Below are 22,447 nucleotides of genomic sequence, written 5' to 3'. Positions count from 1 at the left end.
GAAAAGGTCAGATAATGTGATGTTAGGAAAATGAACCCTTAGATATGTATTTTAATGCTTTTTTTATTTCATGCATTTGTTTCTAACGCATTCATAAGATTATCTCTTTGTTGCTTTGTATGTCCCTCCCCTACAGTATGACCCCTGCTTTCACTATATTTGATGTCAGTATAAATTGTGGAGGAGATGGGGAAAAACAAGTGGTTTAAGGATACAGGTGGACCTGTTGCAACAATGAGAAGTACAAGGTTATGTCGAAAACGAGCTTTACAACGTTGGTGGGAGGGGGAAGGGGGAGGATTGGGTGGTGGGGAGGTAGGGGGGAGGTAGGGAAGGGATGTGAAGGGTAAACAAAGGAGGAGGCTGCAATGCTTGGTAAGAAATGTATGCATTATCCTGCCCATGTAATTGTAACCCCTCTGTACAGTACGTTCACAAAAAAATAAAATTAAATTAAAAAAAAACAAACAAAAAACAACAATGCTGTATTTACTGCAATCAGAATTAAAATATGCTTTCCTGTTATAACAATCCAGTTTTACTTTTCTCTGTTTATTAACAAGTACTGTACAGTTCGCTAAATTCAGGATCTATTTAAGGCCCAGTATTTGAAATTGGTTGTTATATCATTTAAGCATCTTTGAAGTTACGTGCCTTCTCTCGGTTATTTTCTAGCTCTTTCTCTGGGAATCATGCCATCCCTTCTGTACTTTCCCATAGTCTGGGATTTGATGTCCCTCGGTTTCGTTCAAACACATAACCACATCCAGGTTTCATGTTCTTGGCAAGATGATTTTGTATTGTGTCAAACTGTTTTCAGGAGATGCCTGCTGTCCTGCTTTTCTGTCTGCTACCTGATGGTGTCTGAGTGGTGGAGTAGCACTATCCTCAGCACCTACTTTACTTCTCACTATGCTGGTGTGACTGTTTCACAGTCTACTGTCCAACCAAAGTTATTCTGCATTTTGTTTTTGATCGCTTTGTACCTCAACATAGTTAATGAGTTCCTTACAACTTCCACATATTGAAAGCTATAGCTTCCTAATCACTTACTATTTCTCCTATTGCATGTGGGAATGTGTGGACCAACAAAAACACAGATAACAAGATGCTTTCTTGGTGTATACTACCTAGAGTACTTCTACAAGTTAAATGCTTAGATCACATGGGAGATTCGCTTGCAATATTGGTAGGTATTACCCAACTTTTCTATATGTTTCTCGAGGGCTTATCCTTACCAGATGTGTTGTTACGCTTATTTTTGACAATCATCCATCTAAAGACCATGTCCTTTTTATTGTAAATTTCATTTCTAGAATAACCAGTGTTTGTATGACCAGTATTGGTCATTTCTACATTCTCTCCTACATTTGTAATGCTCTTTTAAGAGCATTTTTTAATGCTCTTATTTTGTACTTATACACACATATGTATATATTTTTTTGGCACTTGAACTGAGGGCCTGGGTACTATTTCTCTGCTTTTTTTGCTTGAGACTAGTACTCTACCACTTGAGACAGCTCCACTTCTAGCTTTTTGCTGGTTAATTGAAGATAAAAGTCTTATAGAGTTTCTTGTTCTGACTAGCTTCAGGTTGCAATCCTAAAATCATAGTCTCCTGAGTAGGATTACAGGCATGAGCCACTGGCTTCTGGCTGCATTCTTTTTAAAATAAAACTTGGCCATTGAGTGATTGGTACTTATCTTTTTCAAAAATGATAAATTTCAAAATGCTGCTTTGTAAATATGGTACAATAATCTTTGATGTATTAGTATGTCATAGACATTTCCTTTCTCTTTTTTTCTCTTTAATCATATTTTCTTTATCTTTATTGAAGAAAGCATACAGAGAGCAATGATTACAATTGTAGTTGGTAAAGGTAGAGTTCTTGGATTTTAGTCAAAGTTCTAGAAATTTCTCCCTGAGAAATCTGAATCCACTCAATTTTCTGTCTTATTAATTAATTAATTAATTTTTGGCAGTACTGGCAACTTAGCTATGCTAAGTCAATGTTCTATGACTTGAACTACATCTCTACCTTCTTCTTACCTTGGATATTCTTTCTTCCTTCCGTTCCCTCCCTCCCTCCTATCATCCCTCCAGCTCTCTCGCTCTCTCTTTTCTCCTTCCTTCCTTCCTTCCTTCCTTCCTTCCTTCCTTCTTTCCTTCCTTCCTTCCTTCCTTCCTTCCTTCCTTCCTTCCTTCCTTCCTTCCTTCCTTCCTTCCTTCCTTTCTTTGTGAAAATACCATACAGAGGGGTTACAATTACATGAGCAAGGTAATGAGTACATTTCTTATCAAGCATTGTTGCCTTCTCCTTTGTTTGCCCTTCCCATCTCCCCCCTACCCCCTGCACACCAAAGTTGTAAAGTTTGTTTTTCGACATAATGTCTTATACATCTCATTGTTGCAATGGGTCCACCTGTATCTTTGCAATAACTAGTATATATCTGAGACAAGCAGAAATGGTCAGATAAGTTGATATTAGGTGAAATTATCCCCAAGATAAGGACTCAAATCGTTTTTCTTTCTTGCTATTGTTTCTAACATATTTATGAGATGATTTCTTTATTGCTTTGTTTGTCTCCCCCCACAGTATAACATCTGTTTTCATTGTATTTGATGTTGGTATAATTTGGAGAGGGGAAGGGAAAAAACCTTGGATATTTTCAAGTTGAGGTCTTGTCAACCCAAGCTTTTCCTTGTATTAAATTGTGTTTCTGAGTGATAGCTACCCACCAGTATGCCCAAGTATTTGCTTCTTCCATAACTAGGACAACAAGTACCAGTCCCTATGCCCAACCATTCATTGAAATGGAGAATCCAGAGCTGCCTTTTTGCTTGGGCTGGCCTTCAAATCTGATCTCCCAATCTTGCCTTCCAAATAGCTAGAATTACAGGTTTGCATAGTGCACCCAGCTTAACTTCATGTGTCTGTGCTTAAACCTCTATATACAAAAGTAATAAAAATAGCTTCCACCACCTGGGGACATTATGAAGACCTACTGAGCTATGTTGTCTGGGTTCTTAAGGACTGAGCCTCACACTGTGTGCCTGCATTCCGTTAGCTGTCTTGTTTTCTTCACAAGTAGTTTGCACTTGGATGTAGTGGAACTCACTTACTTCTTCCTAGAAAGCTCTGGGTCACTTGCACACATTGAGTCACTTTTCTTCTCCCTAAGTTTTCTGCTTCTGCAGAAACAGGTGCTCCCTGTTCTTGATGTGTGGGAAATGACAGGAACGGATGCGGGTATTTAAGTGAAGACTCCACAATCACATAATAGGATTCTGTGCTCACAGTCTAACAAGGCTCCCTATCTATGGTAGACATGAAGATGCACGAAGGCTTGGGACAAGGAAAATAAAACAAGTAGGAGGCAAAGCTAGGACTTGATAGTACATCACAATCATTTGTTAAACGCTGCTTGGAGGCAAAGTGGAAATGTTATATTTTGTACCAAGTGTTGCATTGGTTCATCACCAATGCAACCAGGTGATGGGCTGGTTTCCCCTCTGTGACCTTGGAGTGACTTTGTCAATAGCACTGGAGAGCAAAATAAGATCCTTACAGTTAGATGTAGCATTGTTTTTCAGAATTATTATACACACAGAGATGACTTTGCAGTGGTAATTCCCAGAAGTGGGAGTGACTTTGTCAATAGCACTGGAGAGCAAAATAAGATCCTTACAGTTAGATGTAGCATTGTTTTTCAGAATTATTATACACACAGAGATGACTTTGCAGTGGTAATTCCCAGAAGTGGGAGTGATAGACTTAGTAAAACCTTTGCTACTGCTTATTGGTCCCTCTGAAAATTGATTAAATGGTATTTTTTGTGATAACTGAGAAGGATATATATTTTTCTATTATGATGATAACTCTGGAAAATGAGGTATTTAAATTCATATGAAGATGAGCAACTGTTGTAAAATAAAGAATTAGGCCTTTGATCTGTGGTCAGTACCTCTAACCCTTTGGAAATGCCTAAGTGATAGGACTGTCTTTGCTTTCCAGCAATAGCTTAGTTTATACTAGTGAGATGATTGAGGAGGACAGGGCCCAGTCACCAGAAGGACTAACCACACGACTGGAAGATTGGGTATTTGTGCTAAGTAATCCCAGCTTGACCTCCATGGAATGGAGTTACAGTAAGAACACTGGGTAATGAGACTTGTATGAGTTTGCTGGTTGGGAAAGTGAATGCAGTAGCATCGATATTCTGGGAGAGAGAGAAGATAGAAGCTTTCTACTCCTTCTTCAAGCTCTTGCCTTTGTTCTCTTCCTATGTCTGCTTCTCATATATATCCTCTATGGTAAAACTATATTCTCTTTAAGTGCTTTCTTTCTGTCTGCCAGTCATTGTAGCACATTCTCAAACCTGTGTGGATCATGATGACCTACACATTTGCATCCAGTTTGTCAACTACAAGTGAGTTTGTGACTTGTATTTGGCACTGGAAGGGAGGATGTCATGTTGTAGACCATGCTATTCACACTGGGTAGTTAGTGCTAGAATGTCATTTCAGTGTTGCAACAAACATTTTGCAGTACTCACTAAAACTTCTATACATAATCTATCACAAATCAAATTTTCCAAGATATATGTCTCAGAGAATGACTTCAATATCCAACATAGCAGTGATCAGAAATGTATGATAGTAATGTACTGATGAAGATTCAGAGAGGAAAAGTGCCCTCATAAGCACATTAGGAGAGAAATAATGGTTATGAACATCAAACATACGGTGAGTGTCTGTGAGTGCAACCTTTCAATTGTTAGTTGTTAGTGGCCATTATTATATAGAAATATAAGCTGGAAGACACAACCTTTATACTTGAGGACTCCTAAACTTCTGGCATTTAAGTTCCTATTCTTTGATTGAAAAAGTAAGAGGCAAGTTGATAGTAGATCAGAGGGAGAGCAGTCTCCTAGGGCAAGAACTGTAAACTCAGGGTTAAATTCTTGCTGCCCCACAATGCAACAGTCCTCTTAAATGGGGACTCCTGATGCCCTTGAGACCTGCCCCTCACATGCTCATTTGCGAATCCATTTAGAAGAAATCCCAGAGGGGTGACAGCAGTCCCAGGCCCTTGATAGAAACACCAAAGTCCTTAAGTCTGAAATGAAGAAAAACATATTCATTTAGCTTTAAATAAGCCATAGGCTGGGTTGGAAATTGAATTTCAGTCTAGTGTCTGGCTGAACAGACACTAGTATATCATTCTGTTCTTTTGTTTATTTGCATAGGGGAGCTACAGACAGGATTCTGAAAGTCTACTCTTTAAGATATCCCAATTGAGAAATTATACAAATGTGTCATATTAGGTGGACGTTACCATTTCCTTAGTTATAATTCAATACTGCCAGGCTTAAGTGGGACTCATCTGAAGATTTTATGCATCTGATCCTGTGTACTAATTTTAGTTTAGTGTCTTTACTATTTCCTGGAAACCATTACACCTTTTTTCATCTTTTTAAAATATGAAAATATTTCCACCTCTCAGATTCCCCACTTTTCTGAACTGTATGCATGGTACAATAATACTTAATTTAAAGACATACAAAAGAGTAAAGGCTTTAGTTATGTTATGGAAATCACAGATTAAAAGGTTTATTGTGATACATAAATATGTGAGTCAAATGATTAGTATTGTTTCTACATCTCCAGATCAGATAGTAGATGTGGTTTTAGTTACATGGCCTTTAATTAAGTATCATTTAATTAAATAAGTAGTGGTGAAATGGGTTTCTATTTAGACTTTGTTCTTTCATAATTGTTAACTGTAAATGGTCATCTATGCTATGTACATATGTGTGTACACTGACACACATTAGATTATGTGTATTTTCATTGATAAATATGTTAAATGTGTCATATTTCTATACTAGATTCCTATAAGACTAAAAGTAATTACTTTTAGTGGCATACTTATAATTGGTGAAATTCATGTTTAAATTATATTCAGTTAAGTGTTTTTATTTTTCTTAAGCATGCTGGCAGATGAAAATGTCTCTGAAGAAGGCAACCCACTTTGCGTTTTGAAATCAGATTTCATAGCCAAAGTGATCAGAGACTCATTCAGATTCAACAGACGAATTTAATCTAGCGCATTCGTCACTTTTCCATGAAACATCCGGTTCTAAAATACCTCTGGCACAGATTGGGTGGATACCCCTACTTCCCCAGGGTTATTGAAAGACTCAAATAGCATCTTGCTCACCAAAAAGTCAGTACAGGGTATCTTTGAAGAGCAGCTCTAGTAAAAAAAAATAGGTGTCATGCCAGGCGCTGGTGGCTCATGTCTTTAATCCTAGCTACTCAGGAGGCTGAGATCTGAGGATCACAGTTCAAAGCCAGCCCGGGCAGGAAAGTCTGTGAGACTCACTGGAAGCGGTGCTGTGACTCAAGCGGTAGAGCACTCACCTTGGGCTGAAGAGCGCACAGAGAGTACCCCAGCCCAGAGTTCAAGCCTCACGACCGCCTCCCCACCCCCCCCATGGGTGTCATATTTTTATTTCAAGGTATTATTATGAGAGAACTGATGTGTACCTTAATGGGTTGTGGGCATAATTCATCTGAAAGAAGTGTGCTTTGCTTAGGCAGAAAGCACATGCAACAGGCAAGATAAGACAAGGCAAGTCACTTAGGACTTTTTTTCCCCCAGCTCTGGGGTTTGAACTCACGGCCTCACATTTTGCTTCGTTTGCTTTACTGGCTGACACTCTACCACTTGAACTATACTTTCAGTCTGACATTTCTTTTTTCTTGTTAAGTGGAGTTGGAGTCACATCACGTTTCTACTGTGGCTGGCTTTGAACTGTATTTCTTCAGATCTCTGCCTCCTGAGTAGCTAGTATGATAGGTGTGAGCCACCAATACCTGGTATATCTTTTAGTTTAACATTTCACTTCATCTGGAGGGACAGTTGGTTGTCTCTATGGCTATTGTTGAAAGTTGTAACAATATTTAAAAGTGGTATAAAAATGACTTAGGGAAGCCAAATGAGAGCTGTTGAAACAGCTGAGATTTACACTTAAGATGACTGGGCTGTCTCAGTCTCGGTGCATTGTTCATTTAGGTTCTGTGAAAATAGGGCTGGAGGTGGGGCTTAAAGAAAGCATGGAAGCGTGACTGGGACGGGGAAATTGGGAACATGGACAGGCATTAATCCCATAGCAAACCCTTGGACCTTTCCACGACTATCCTATAGTAGGCCATGGCTGAGGAGAACAGATACTGTGGCTTGGAGTTAGGTTTTTTGTTTTTTGTTTTTTTTTAAATTTTATTTTATTTGAGAACATACTGTACAGAGGGGTTACAATTACATTGGCAGGATAATGCATACATTTCTTACCAAGCATTGCAGCCTCCTCCTTTGTTTACCCTTCACCTCCCTTCCCAGCCTCCCCCCTCCCCCCCACCCAATCATACCCCCCTCCCCCCCCACTCCGACATTGTAAAGCTTGCTTTGACATGACATTTTGTAATTCTCCTTGTTACAACAGGTCCACCTGAATCCTTAAACGACTTGTTTGTCCCCCTCTCCTCCACATGTTATACTGACATCAAATAAAGTGAAAGCGGGGGTTACACTGTGGGGGAGGGACATACAAAGCAACAAAGAAATAATCTTTTTTTTTTTTTAATTGTATTTTATTTTATTTGAGAACATACTGTACAGAGGGGCTACAATTACATGGGCAGGATAATGCATACATTTCTTACCAAGCATTGCAGCCTCCTCCTTTGTTTACCCTTCACTTCCCTTCCCCGCCTCCCCCCTCCCCCCACCCAATTTTACCCCCCTCCCCCCACCCAATTATACCCCCCTCCCCCCCCCACACTGACATTGTAAAGCTGGTTTTGACATGACATTTTGTATCTTATAAATGCGTTAGAAACACATGCATGAAAGAAACGAAAACATTAAAATACATATTTAAGGGTTCATTTTCCTAACATCACATTATCTGACCTTTTCCGCTTGACTCATACCTATACTAGATATTGCAAATAAGGGAAACCATGGGACCTATGTTTCTTTGGGCCTGGCTTACTTCACTTAATATAATTTTTTCCAAGCCTTTCCATTTCCTAACAAATGGGGAAATGTCATTCTTTCTGATGGAGGCATAGAATTCCATTGTGTATATATACCACATTTTCTTGATCCATTCATCTACTGAGGGGCTTCTGGGTTGGTTCCATATTTTAGCTATGGTAAATAATGCTGCAATAAACATAGTTGTGCTGGTAGCTTTAGTGTGGTCTTGTTTGTATACATTTGGGTAAATGCCCAAAAGTGCGATTGCTGGATCATAGGGGGGATCTATGTGAAGTCTTTTGAGGAACCTCCATACTGCTTTCCAAAGTGGTTGAACAAGTTTACATTCCCACCAACAATGAAGTAAGGTTCCTTTCTGTCCACATCCCCTCCAGCATCTGTTGTTGTTAGAGTTCTTGATTTTTGCTGTTCTAACTGGAGTGAGGTGATATCTCAATGTTGTTTTGATTTGCATTTCTTTTATGGCTAGGGATGTTGAACATTTCTTCATGTGTCTAATGGCCATCCTTCTTTCTTCTTCAGAGAAGCTTCTCTTTAAGTCTTTCGCCCACTTATTTATTGGGCAGTTGTTTCTTTGAGGATTTGTTGTTGGGTGGTTTAATTTTTTGAGTTCCAAGTATATTTTAGATATGAGACCCTTGTCCGTTGTATGGCTAGTAAAGATCTTCTCCCAATCGGTGGGCTTTCTATTGATCTTGCTAGCTATGTCATTTGCCCTGCAGAAGCTCTGCAACTTTATGCAATCCCATTTGTCCAACCTTTCTTTGATTTGTTGTGTTTCCGGGTCTCTATTCAGAAAATTTCGGCCTGAGCCAAGGAGACCTAGGGTTTCTCCTATTCCATCCTGTAATGTTTTCAGAGTGTCTGCTTTGAGTTCAAGGTCTTTGATCCATTTGGAGTTGATTCTGGTGCAGGGTGATATATAAGGATCTAGCTTTAGTTTTCTACATGTAGTTAACCAATTTTGCCAGCACCATTTACTGAAGAGGCTGTCTTTCTTCCATTCTATTGTTTTAGCATCCTTATGGAAGATTAGATGGCTATAGGTCTGTAGGTTCATTTCTGGGTTTTCAATTCTATTCCATTGGTCCTGAGGTCTGTTCTTATGCCAATACCAAGCTGTTTTGATTACTATGGCTTTATAGTAGAGTTTGAAATTTGGTATTGATATTCCTCCAGCAGTGTTCTTTCCGTTGAGAAGTGTTTTTGCTATTCGGGGTCTTTTATTGTTCCATATGAATTTTTGGATTGCCTCTTCTATTTCCTTGAAGAATGAAGGTGGAATTTTGATTGGTATTGCGTTGAATTTGTAGATAGCCTTGGGAAGTATTGCCATTTTCACGATGTTAATCTTGCCAATCCAGGAGCATGGGAGGTTTTGCCATTTTTTAAGTTCTGTGTTGATTTCCTTTTTCAAGATTTTAAAGTTTTCATCATAGAGGTCCTTCACTTCTTTAGTTAAGTTAATTCCTAGGTATTTTATTTTTTGTGGGGCTATTACAAATGGAGTTGCTTTCCTAATTTCAGCCACACTTTTCTCATTGTTGGCATACAGAAAAGCCATTGATTTTTGGGGGTTAATTTTATAACCTGCTACTTTGCCAAAGTTTTGAATCAGCTTGAGTAATTTGGGAGTGGAGTCTATGGGATTCTTTAAATACAAGATCATGTCATCTGCAAAGAGGGAGAGTTTTATTTCTTCTTTCCCTATTTGGATCCCTTTTATGTCTGCATCTTGTCTTATTGCTAGGCATTCTAATACTAGATTGAAGAGAAGTGGAGAGAGTGGGCATCCTTGTCTTGTTCCTGAGTTAAGAGGAAATGGCTTTAGTTTTTCACCATTGAGTATAATGCTGGCTGTAGGTTTGTCATATACAGCCTTTATTGTATTGAGGAATGTTCCATGGATTCCTAATTTTTCCAAAACCTTCATCATAAAGGGGTGTTGGATCTTGTCGAATGCTTTTTCTGCATCTATTGAGATAACCATGTGGTTCTTGTTCTTGCTCCTGTTGATGTGATGAATAATATTAATTGATTTGCGTATATTGAACCAGCTTTGCATCCCTGAAATGAATCCTGTTTGATCGTGGTGTATGATTTTTTGGATGAATTGTTGAAGTCGATTGGCCAGAATTTTGTTGAGAAGTTTTGCATCGATGTTCATCAAAGAAATGGGTCTATAGTTCTCTTTCTTTGATGAGTCCCTGCCTTGTTTTGGGATGAGGGTTATGATGGCTTCATAGAATGTGTTCGGTAGTGAGCTTTCTTTTTCAATTTCATTGAAGAGTTGGAGGAGAATTGGTGTGAGTTCTGCTTTGAAGGCCTTGTAAAATTCCGCTGTAAAACCATCTGGTCCTGGACTTTTCTTAGCTGGGAGGTCTCTTATTGCTGTTTCTATTTCAATGCTTGATATGGGCCTGTTAAGCTGGTTTAACTCATCTTGGTTTAGTTTTGGCATGTCAATATTTGCTAGGAAAAGGTCCATTTCTGTCAAGTTGTCGAACTTATTAGCATAAAGTTTTGAGAAGTATTCCCTTATAATGTTCTGAATCTTGGTTGTTTCCGTGGTGATGTTTCCATTCTCATCTCTGAGTTTATTAATTTGGGTGTGTTCTCTTCTTTTTCTGATAAGATTTGCTAAGGGTCTGTCAATTTTGTTAAGTTTTTCGAAGAACCAACTCTTTGTTTTGCTGATTCTTTCTATAGTTTTTTTGGATTCTAATTCATTTAATTCTGATTTAATTTTGATTATTTCTTTCCGTCTACTGGATTGGGGTTTATCTTGCTGCTCTTTTTCAAGGAGGTTTAGATGTGTCATTAAATTGCTAGTTTCAGATCTCTCCAATTTGTTGATGTAGGAGCTCAGAGCTATAAACTTGCCTCTGAGTACTGCCTTTGCTGTGTCCCAGAGGAGCTGGTAATTTGTGTGTTCATTTTTGTTGAATAGCATGAACATTTGTATTTCCTTTCTAATCTCTTCCATGACCCACTCTTGATTCAGCAGTGTGTTGTTTAGCCTCCATGTGATACCGGACTTTCTTTGGTGGCTTTTGGTGTTGAGTTCTAATTTTATTCCCTTGTGATCAGAGAGAATGCAGGGTATAACTTCAATGTTTCTGAATTTAGACAAGTTTGCTTTGTGGCCTAGAATGTGGTCTATTTTAGAAAACGTTCCATGTGCTGCTGAGAAGAATGTGTATTCTGATGCTGCTGTTTGAAATGTTCGGTAAATGTCTGTTAAGTCTAGTTGATCTATGCAGCTGTTTAGATCTGCGGTTTCTCTGTTGAGTTTTTGCCGAGTTGATCTGTCTAGTGGGGAGAGTGGTGTGTTGAAATCCCCAACAATTAATGTCTTTGGATCTATATGGGATTTGAGGGAAAGTAGTGTTTCTTTGATAAATTTGGGTGCTCCATTGTTTGGCGAATAGATATTTAGAATTGTAATATCCTCCTGAAGGAGAGATCCTTTAATTAGTATGTAGCGACCTTCTTTATCTCTTCTCACAATTTTTAATTTGAAGTCTATTTTATCTGATATTAGGATTGCAACTCCCGCCTGTTTATGAGGGCCGTTTGCTTGGTAGATTTTGTTCCAGCCTTTAACATTGAAAATGTGTTTGTTTTTACGGGCAAGATGTGACTCCTGCAGGCAGCAGATAGGAGGGTCTTGTTTTTTAATCCAACTAGACAGTCTATGTTGCTTAATTGGAGAGTTCAGTCCGTTAACGTTAAGAGATAGGACTGAGAGGTATTTGGGAGTTCCTGCCATGTTATCTACCTTCTTGGGGGCTGCGAAAGCTGGGTTCTTCCTATGGTTCTTGGATTCTCAGTTTGGGTGCAGTTTGTTGGCCTTTATTGTGGTCTTGTTGGTTTTCTATGTGTAGGACATCTTTAAGAATCTTTTGTAGGGCTGGTTTGGTGGAGATGTATTGTTTCAATTTTTCTTTGCTGTGGAAGGTTTTTATTTGGCCTTCAGTTATAAAGGAGAGTTTAGCTGGGTACAGTATTCTTGGTTGGTAGTTGTTTGTTTTTAGGGCATGGCATACGTCATTCCAGGCTCTTCTTGCTTTGATTGTCTCTGCTGAGAAATCTGAGGTGATTCTAATTGGTTTCCCTTTATAGGTGATTACCCTTTTCTCCCTCACAGCTTTAAGGATCTTTTCCTTGTTCTGAGTTGATCCTGTGTGGATTATAATGTGACGGTGGGATGCCCTCTTCTGGTCTGGTGTATTTGGGGTTCTAAAGGCTTCTTGTATCTGAATAGGCCTATCTTTTTGCATGTTTGGGAAGTTCTCTGCTAGGATCCTGTTAAACAAATTTCCTAGACCATTAACTTCTGTTTCTAGGTGCTCCTCTACTCTACACCCATTACCCTTAAGTTAGGCCTTCTGATGGTGTCTTCCAGGTGTTGGATAGATCTATCATATTTCTTGGACTTGTCTTGGATGGTTGTATGTTCTTTCTCTATAATATCTAGGCTGTCTTCAATCCCTGAGATTCGATCTTCTGCATGGTCTAACCTGCTGTCAAGACTCTCTACTTTGTTTTTAATCTCTTTTCCTTCTAATTGGTCAGCTTTGATGGCTTCAAGTTCTTTGTTGAAGCTCTGTTTTAGGTCTTGTATGAATCTCTTTACTTCCTTAATTTGGTGTTCAGTGTTTGTCCTCAAATCACTTAGTTGATTGGATATGGTTTCTTTCGACTCCCATTCCTTCTGTTGGGTTCCATTCAGCATTCCCTTTGTGGTCTCCCTGACTTCCTTCAGCTCTTTGTTAATGGATTCTATGGATGCCTTTAGTGATCTTTGTGTGTTCTCTACCTGGTCTCTCAATTCCTGTATTACTTTTTGTTTAGCTTCCTCACGTTCGTGGGATTCCTGCAGTTCTCTTTGAGTGTTCTCAGCCTGCTCACGCCATTCCTCCCTTTCTCTTTGAGTATTCTCAAGTTGTTCACGCAAATCCTGTATCAGTTTTTGAGTAGCTTCCTCACGCTTATGATATTCCTGTATAAACTTCTGGGATGCCTCCTCTCTCTCCCTATCACGCTCATAGAGAGTCCTTTGTAAGTTGTCAAGCTTCTCATTTATCATGTTTGCCACCAGTGTTTGTAGAGCTATTTGGGAACTCTCCTCTGGATTGTTCATTATCTGATCTGACCCCTGATTATCAAGATTGGGAATTGAGATACCCGAATTTGCCATTTTTCTTGTGTTTTTCCGGCTTACTCTGCCCATTTGAGATGAAGATAGTACCAGTTTTGTGCTAGAACACTATCTTAAGGCAACCATCAACCAAAGTTTGCATTTGTACAGTCAATAGTCTACAGATACAATCTAGTTCAACAGATACATCTATTCAACATCAAACAACTATATGTTAAAGTACTTCGAACCGCAGAAAAGAATTTGGAAAACCTGAAATTATTAGGATTAGGGAGAGATGTGGGTGAAAAATAGGAATAGATTTGTGTGGGGAGGCACAGGGAGAGTTAACTATGTCCTAATCACAAAGCAGGAAATGGGTTGGGTAGGATGCAAGTAGAGAGAGAGAGAAAAAGAAGAGAGGGATAGGGGAATGAAAAGAGACCAGAAAAAAAATAGAAACGTAAAAATTAATGTTATTGTAGAGATTAAAAGACCATCTATTTAGAGAGGAATGTGAATATGTTGTGAGAAAGGGAGGGACATAGAGGAGATGTGAAAAAACTTTAAGGATGGGAAAGGGAGAAGAAAAGATCAGAAGTTCAGTAGAGCTAGACAAAAAAAAAAAGATAATTATGAAAGAAAGAAAAAGAGAAAGAAGATAAGAAAAGAAAGGAAAACGCTCATTTACATATTCCTAAAATAAAAATTACAAGAGGAGAGAAAACAAAAAAAAAAAGTTACTGGAAATCAATTATTTTTTCAGAAGAGGCAAAAATTAAAGATTAATAAAAGTTTTAAAAGAGAAAAAATTTATATATATATATATATAAGGTAGCAAAAAACAAAAAACAAACAATAAAAAAGAAAAGAAGAAGAAAAAAAAGAAAGAAAAAAAAAAAGAAGAAAAAAGAAAAAAAAAAGTCCTTTGATTTTTTTTTGGGGGGGGAGGGGTGGGAAGAATCCTGTATCTCCCTTTTGTCTGTAACCAGCCTTTTGTTGGAGTCTCTGGTCGGCTTGAGGTCCTGTGGCTTGATTGGTTTCTTAAGTCGGTTTGTTGGAAGAGGCAGAAAAATGCTCTGCTTTACCCAAGATTTTGAGATCCCCCTCCCAGGTTAGTTTTCTAGGAGGGTGATCTGCTTTGAGAATCACAAAAGAAGGGGATGCAGTGGTGAGGCTAGGTTCTGGGTAGAGTTGAGGCCTTTCAACAATCAGTAGCTTTTTCCTGGGGCTGTTTTGTGCAAAAAAAAAAAAAAAAAAAAAAAAAAAAAAATCTCCCAGAGCCCAGCCTGGAGCCGTTCTCAGGGATTCTGTTTTTCAATTGATTGTTGAGGCTGCTAGAGGGAGGGGCAGCCTCTGTCTCTGGTTACCCAGTGAGTGCCTGAGCTGGGTGACTTTTCCCTGGATGGAGCTGAGTCTGGCAGGTCACTTCGCCGTTATGTTCTTGTGACCTGCTAAATGACTCGTTTTATTCCAAGGCCTGGGTTGGAGCTGGCAGCTCCTCCGAGCTTTGTCGGTATCCAAGATGGAGATCACCGGTGCTGGGGGGGGAGGGGTGGCCTTCCCTCCTCTGCTCCCTAAGAAGGAGTGAGGAAGTCGGGCTTCTACTCACGCCGAGTCTTGGATCCTGGGTCGTCTCTGGTCTGCAAGCTGCAGGGTGAAGATGTCCGCTCTTTGTTGGTTCTTGCTGGTGTTGAGTAGAATCCGCTCGCCCGCTGCGTCTGGCTCCTTCGTTCCGGACTCTGTCTCTGCCGCTTGCGACCCTGCCGCCGCCGCCGCCGCCGCCGCCGCCGCCGTGGCGGCGGCTGGCGAGCACTCAGGTGCTTCTTTTTGCCTTGGCTTCCCCTCTCTTGTCTAACTCTCTGTCCTGTGATGGCACACTTGGTGTGATTCTCTGGCTTAGGACTGTTCACTGGAACTCTAAAGCTGCTTTCTATGCGAGAGCTTGTTCAGATTCCAGCTTCTCCTCCGCCATCTTTCGGAGTTAGGTTTTAATAATTAGATCAAAATAGTGAATTGAATTGAAGAAGGAACTTATATTGTGAAGATCACAGAGATGTCTGCAAACAAATTGCTGGGGTATCAAAAGTATCTCTAGGAACACAAAGTTCTAGGTGATTTTGTTTTTGCAGGACCCACACAGTATAAAACATGTAGTCACGTTTCATATGTTAAGAAAGCTTAGCCAGGCACCAGTGGCTCACGCCTGTAATCCTAGCTACTCAGGAGGCTGAGATCTGAGAATCGCAGTTCAAAGCCAGCCTGGGCAGGAAAGTCCCTGAGACTCTTATCTCCAATAAACCACTAGGTAACCGGAAGTGGCTATGTGGCTCAAGTGGTAGAGCACTCGCCTTGAGCTGGAGAGCTGAAGGACAGCACCCAAGCCCAGAGTTCAAACCCCACGACTGACCAAAAAAAAAAAAAAAAGTAAGCTTCCTGGCTTCATAATAAATACTGAACAGCATCTACTAACTTTGGTGAATTATCAGATTTAAACCACACCACAACTTTAAGAGAAGAACATAGATAGTCTTAAAGAGCATATGGAAATTTTTATTAGTCTTACAGCTAGGGATCATGATCTGAGCACAGAATAAAGGTAGATAAGAAGAACTGAGTTTTATCAGAGATAGGTTGTGACATGTTTGGGTGTTGCTTACTTTAAGATAAAGAGATGTAATTGACACTTGGTTCAAACTCTGAGTCCCCTTAAACTTGTCCATAGGGCATCAGTATATACTAGGTATTCAACAAGTGATTGTTAAATGACTTCATTAACAGCTCCCAGTGGGACAGGATTTGTATGCTGTGACTTTTTTTTGGTACTGGGGATTGGAGCAGAGCCTTGTACATACTATACCAGTGCTGACCTATTAAGCCACACCTCTAGTCCTTCAGTTTGTGTTTGTTTTGGAGATACAGACTTGCTGAGTTTGCCTGATGGGCCTCAAATGCACAATTCTCAGTGAAGAAGACTTCACTTCCGTAGTAGGTGGAATTAAATGCATGCACCCCCACATCTGGCCCTTTTAAAATATAGCAGATTCAAAACATAAGGCTAAAGTTGAATAATGGTATATAATTTACTTTCATAGTTGCCCAACTGACCAAATCTATTTTTAAGTTCATTTTGGCATACTTGTATGTTAGACTGTTGGCATTAGCAAAAACTTGAGGTTTAATACCTTTAATTATACTTAAGGATTATCTAGCTGGTACAATTGTTGATCCCAAATGAGAAAAACACTTAGTTTGTAGATTTAATGGGAACATTTATCATTCCCAAGCTTCAGGCTTATTATCTATTTTCTAAGCAAGTTGAAATGTCTTTTCTTAGCATAGAAATGTTCTTTATAATGGGAGCAGTAGATCGAAGCTGCACAGATTGGCTCTTTAATGAAGCAGGCAACTTTCCAATGGAACTGACAAGTTTGATTTCTATTTGTTGTATTTTTTCTCATTACAGATGGACCCAATTCAGAAAGCTGTAATAAATCATACATTTGGGGTTCCTCTTCCTCATCGAAGAAAGCAAATCATATCATGCAACATTTGCCAGTTGAGATTTAATTCTGATGTAAGTTCATTGTTTTGTATTTACTAAAAAAATAAAATATTGTTCTAATCTTGCAGGAGAAAAGATTTGTTTAGTATTTTTTTCTCCAGTAACTTAGCATGTTAAAATCCAAAGATAGCATTTAAATTTGCATGTATTTTGATTTCAGAGTTAATTACTTTATGTTTGTTTATGTAGTACAGAAAAAGCACATGTGTACAGTCTTAAATGTGTGAAACTTAATGGTATATTTTAGTGTTTTCGGAATGCTAAAAGAAGATAAGGTACTTCATCTTTGGAGAATAGTCACATTTAGAATCAAACAAGTTTTAATAGACTGTACTTCTGAATTAAGACAGACACCAAGGCCAAGTTTGGGACTTTTGAAATTCTGTCTTCTGTGTTGGCTCCAGTTCCCATGATAGCCCCAGTTTCTATCATGGCCCAGTTTGCATACTAGGTCCAATTTCAGATCCACCATATATCCTGAGTTCTGCCCATTTTAGAGATCTCAGATACACTGTCAATCTAGCAGGCAATTCCAAAGCCCTTACCTCACAGAAGCTCACAGATGAGATATCTAGGGAGACTGAGATGAAAGGAGACAGCTGTGGACCCGAGCAGCCCTTCAGCAGGTTAGTCATACCTTAGTTACACCTGTTACAATGATCTGATGGACTTGGACCCATCTCGATGCTTCCAATTTTGAGTTGTGGCCAATGTGAAAAGTCTTTGTTGATTTCCCACCCCCAGAAGTCCAGAAGAATAGGAATGATACTTTATAAGGACTAGGAATTATTCAAACTGTGGGAGAATACAGGACCCTTGCCTAACAAAATGGATATGTTCAAGGTGTCATTAATCTTGTTCTATTTTGTCACCATGGAGACAACCAAATAGATGTTGATTGTGAAGAACTAAGCCTTCCAGTATGTCATCTCCACAGACAGGGAGTCCTTTTGGGTGGTCTGTTGATAAGGATAGGTTAAGAGATCATTAGGTACAGGAAATAGATGTGACATAAAGAAAGTGGCTGGTGTCTTCTGGAAGAACATTTCCTTTTGTAAAAGGATTTCTGCTGTCTTCAGATCTTCACCTACTAGAGCAATCTAACATTTGTTCTGCTGATTTGAGAAGGAAAATTTTGAGAAGAAAAATTTGGCTGTTTTAGTTCATTTGCTATAACAAAATACTATAAGCTGTGTGACATAAAAATTTATTTCTCACATATATATACACAATAAATAAATATTATCTGCTGATAATTTTATAGTTTGATTTTATACTGGAGGAAAAAAATTGTAAATAAGGACTCAGAAGCACTTCAGGTCATTGGATTCTGTCTTACACTGAATTGCAAGCATCTTTTCTATTGATTACTCCTAGTGATGGCCTGCTCATCATATCCAGACATACTTTGAGTAATACTTATACTTGTATTTGCCATTATTAATATTATCCTAAATAATAAGAAATACTAACAATTACTGCAGAATTAAAATATAACATTGGAAATTCTGTATTATGATACCTTTATCATGTAGTTAAGAAGAACCAATGTACTGAAAATCATATATTTGTTTTCTTATTGAACAAACTAAATTTTTCTAAATTTAGAAAATATTTCAAAACTAAATATCAATTAGATTTATCAGGAAGTGGCGCCGTAGCTCAAGTGGTAGAGTGCTCGCCTTGAGTTGAAGAGCTGAGGGACAACGCCCAGGCCCAGAGTTCAAGCCCCACGACCGACAACAAAACAAAACAAAACTATATAGAGCACTTAGATTTATCAACTGATCTATATAGATATATGCACACAACACCCAAACAAAGTAAGCCAAAATATACATATTTATATATGTATATATAGTATATATATGTTTGTATATTTATACATACATAGTATATACATGTATATATATATATATATATATATATATATATATATACATGTATATACTATTTTGATCCTCTGAGAAATTTTTCTAATCTTCTAAAACTATCTTTGACTCCTTCCATATAAATCTGGATTTTTGTCTTGTTTCCATTTAAAAGCTAGATTCATTCTTGATGACCACACTGTAATTTTCTTGAGTCCTAGTTGAATCTTCTTTCACATAGGGAAGCATTTCTTCCTTATGAACCTCTTTACATTTCATAGCCTCTTCTCCTTCCAATGAAAATAATAGCTTGTTGAGCTTTCATCACTAGATCATGAAAACTCAGTGTTTTTTTCTTCTAAACTTTTATTTTTTTTTAACCTTTCAGATTGTAAACTGTGTGGATTGGTGTTTCCTGTATCATGCAGCTCCACTTGGGGCCCTGAAGATAGTTTAATTTCAATGTCATAAATTGTTTTTTATGGATATAAATCAGATTGGCTTCTCCTGATATATTCATTTTTCCTGGTCTATTTTTTTTTATTTTTTACATATGTTTTATTGTAAAGATACTGTACAGAGAGGTTACACGAATAAGGTAGTGAGTACATTTCCTATTGAGCACTGTTACCCCTCCTTTGTTTTTCTCCTACCATATTCTTTTTATTTTTGAAGAAAACATTTATATAAAACCCATATAGTATTGTGCAAAGAGCATCCAACTAAAGAATGTAAGGCTGTAATTTGTCCAATTATAAATCAACGCATTAAAATAATTTAACATTGCTATGTGGCCTGGTAAGGTTAGTAAGGATGCTTTTGAAGGAAAACTTAAAATGGGCCATGAATATAAAATTATTACATGAAATAGAGAATAAATTTTTCAGTCAATTTACACGCAGAAGCCAAAGTGCAGAGGTTAGAGGATTTGTAGAGTGTGTGGCCAGCAGCTGCTGGACAGGGACAATGCCCATTCTCCACTGTGGATGGACCAAATTAGACAGTTACACATTTTTATTAATTCATCTTTTGAATATTTATATCAATCTTATTTCTAAGGCTGATGTTTAAAGAAAATAATACTTAAACATAATGGTGGTTTTCTTAGAATCAAATAACTATGAAGTCCTTCTCCTTTTTGTGTAAAGTTACTTTATCTACATGTTAAACTGTTTTGGAAAAGGAAAATGAAAAGGAATCCTTGCATCTAGTTCCTCTTCTACTTGTCAATTCTCAGTATTTTTCTCAAATTATAAATTCCACTTCTCAGGTTAGATACAATTTTCAGAATATTTCTTGTCTACTTATGGAAGTGTCTGCTGTCTAAACACAATCCCTTGAGAATGTGCAGACATTATTAGTCTCACATTGAAAAATCCATCCTTGGATTTAATAGTCTAGCGGCAAAGGTTACTTAAAAACCACCCCTGTAAGCAGTGCATCTAATACCAAACCAGGACACAGAGTCTGGTGCAGTAGCACGGAATGCTGGGAATACCAGCCATGATTTCAGTGATTTTATATGAATTGAATAAAATATGATACTTAGGTGGTTGGATTATAAACTCTGTTGTGAATGAAACTGAAAAACTACATTTATCTTATGGGATAAACAATGCTGTGGGGCATCTGGGTTGGTTCCATATCTTAGCCATGGTAAATAATGCTGCGATAAACATAGTTGTGCTGGTAGCTTTAGTATAGCCTTGTTTTGATCGTTTGGGTAAATGCCCAAAAGTGGGATTGCTGGGTCACAGAGGAGTTCCCTTTTTGAAATGTCACATTGCCTTTTAATTTTTGAATTACCCTGACAGCTGAACAAAGGGGTTTCAATTCAACATGTCAGTTTAGGAGTGTCTCACTCCCATCATTCTTCCCTATTTCTCCCAACCCCAACCATACCTTCAGTTTCCTAATTCCATTTTCACATGGGTGCACTGAATATTCTAGCTTTGTTTCTACACCCTTCCTCTCTCCATTTTTGCACCTGATTCCCTTGACCTCACCCATCCCCTGACACCCCCATATTCCAGCTTCCTTTCTTGTTGTTCATTTTGTCAAACAGTAAATCAGTGTTCAAAGGCGTTACACTCCACTGGAATCCCTCCCTTGCATATACCATATTTTAGTTAACATGTTCTTGTATACATACATATGACCCTGTATATGTCTACATATTTTATATAAGTTAGTTTCACTTTCCACGTATGCAAAACAGTACTCCTCCTTTGTCTCTCTGAGCCTTACTTTGTTTACTGTAATGATATTTTTTGGGGGTCCAGTTGTGGCACCTGAACTCTGGGCCTGGGCGCTGTCCCTCAGCTCTTCAGCTCAAGGCTAGCGCTCTACCACTTGAGCCACAGCACCACTTCTGGCTTTTTTCTTTTTGCTTATGTGGTGCTGAGGAACCGAACCCAGGGCCTCATGCATGCAAGGCAAGCACTCTACCGCTGAGCCACCTTCCCAGCCCCTACTGTAATGATTTTAAGATACATCAAAGTTTGGAAATGTTACTGCTTGTTTTAAGAAAAGTGTTTAAAAGGGTCTAGTAGTTTATTTGCAGTGTTCATATTTAGTATTCTTCAGTTGATTTTTAATATATATTTTCCTGATAAAACCTGCAGGGATAAATTGTCCTGGGTAAGCGACATGTACCAAACGCTCCGAACCTCTTTCAAGTCTGTTGTTGGGACTGTTGTGTTCTAAGAGATCTTGTGAAATATACTACCCAGTTCTAAACTCAATTTTCAGACAGCACTAGAACTTTCCTTTCATAAGAGAGTGTCCACTGTCAGTCTCCAGGGCTCATAGCTGCTTGGAGCCCTGGATTCAACATCATGACCTTCTCACTGAGAGTTGTTTCTTCTTTTTTATTCTTTTTTTAATATATACATTATTGTAAAAATACTGTACAGAGGAGTTGCAGTTACATGAGTAATGAGTCCATTTCCTATTGAGCAATGTTACCCGCTCTTATGTTTTCCCCCTACTACCACTTTTCTCCCTACCTCCCCAAATTCCTCTCTCCCTTCCCTCAAAGTTGTAAAGTTTGTTTTCAACATAGTGTCTTGTACATCTCATTATTACAATGGGTCATCCTGTATCCTTGTTTCAGCATTTTGTTGTTTCCCTTCCCCTCCCCAAATTATAAAAATGTATGTACAAGATGCAGGATACTGGAATCAAATACAGTGACAACAGGGGTTATACCATGGGGAAGAACATACAAAGAAACAAAAAAATTCACATAGTACATTATAAGTACATTAAAAAGAACAACAAGAAAGATAAAATCTCTTGTGTCCCTATCTTGGGGTTCATTTCACTTAGCATTAGGTTATATGGTCACATGTACATAGCTTTTGACCTCTTCTGCTTGTCCTAGACATATACTAGTTATTGCAGATAAGGGAAACCATGGGACCTATGTTTCTTTGGGTCTGGCTTACTTCACTTAATATAATTTTTTCCAAGTCTTTCCATTTCCTAACAAATGGGGCTCTTTCTTCTTCAAAAGCGGTTTTTGACAGGGCCATTCAGCTGGGATGAGAGAGAGACACCTCTGACAATGTGGTTGGGATTGGTGGTGCTGTGTGTCAGCGCTGAGCAGGAGTTGGGTGTGGATTACAAGAAGGTCAAAGAATTTCAGGCTGTGGCTGCATCTGGATTATGTGGCTGGGTAAGCTCTGTTGAAAAGCTTAGGCCCTGAGTGTGCATTTGGGCACGTTCCATGTATCAAGAAACTTTGCTATACCTTGACTGACTTCTATGTCTCTGTCAGAAAGTCTCAGCAAGTAAA

At 38.5% G+C, this 22,447-nt stretch overlaps 1 protein-coding gene across 3 annotated transcripts in view; it reads left to right on the top strand.

Annotated features, from left to right (window-relative positions):
- Znf385d (zinc finger protein 385D) overlaps positions 1 to 22,447 on the top strand; it is an 813,868-nt gene that overhangs the window by 663,848 nt on the left and 127,573 nt on the right. For all 3 annotated transcript variants that reach the window (XM_070018684.1, XM_070018685.1, XM_070018686.1), the window contains one exon: positions 16,679 to 16,789. In XM_070018684.1, the coding sequence (XP_069874785.1) occupies positions 16,679 to 16,789 (111 nt within the window). The remainder of the gene's footprint in view (positions 1 to 16,678; positions 16,790 to 22,447) is intronic.

This window comes from Dipodomys merriami, unplaced genomic scaffold (genome assembly GCF_024711535.1).
Source record: "Dipodomys merriami isolate MVZ:Mamm:240054 unplaced genomic scaffold, mDipMer1.0.p SCAF_13, whole genome shotgun sequence".
Taxonomy (NCBI): domain Eukaryota; kingdom Metazoa; phylum Chordata; class Mammalia; order Rodentia; family Heteromyidae; genus Dipodomys; species Dipodomys merriami.
Note: the sequence above shows the minus strand (reverse complement) of the source record. Positions and strands in the feature narration are given on the sequence as shown.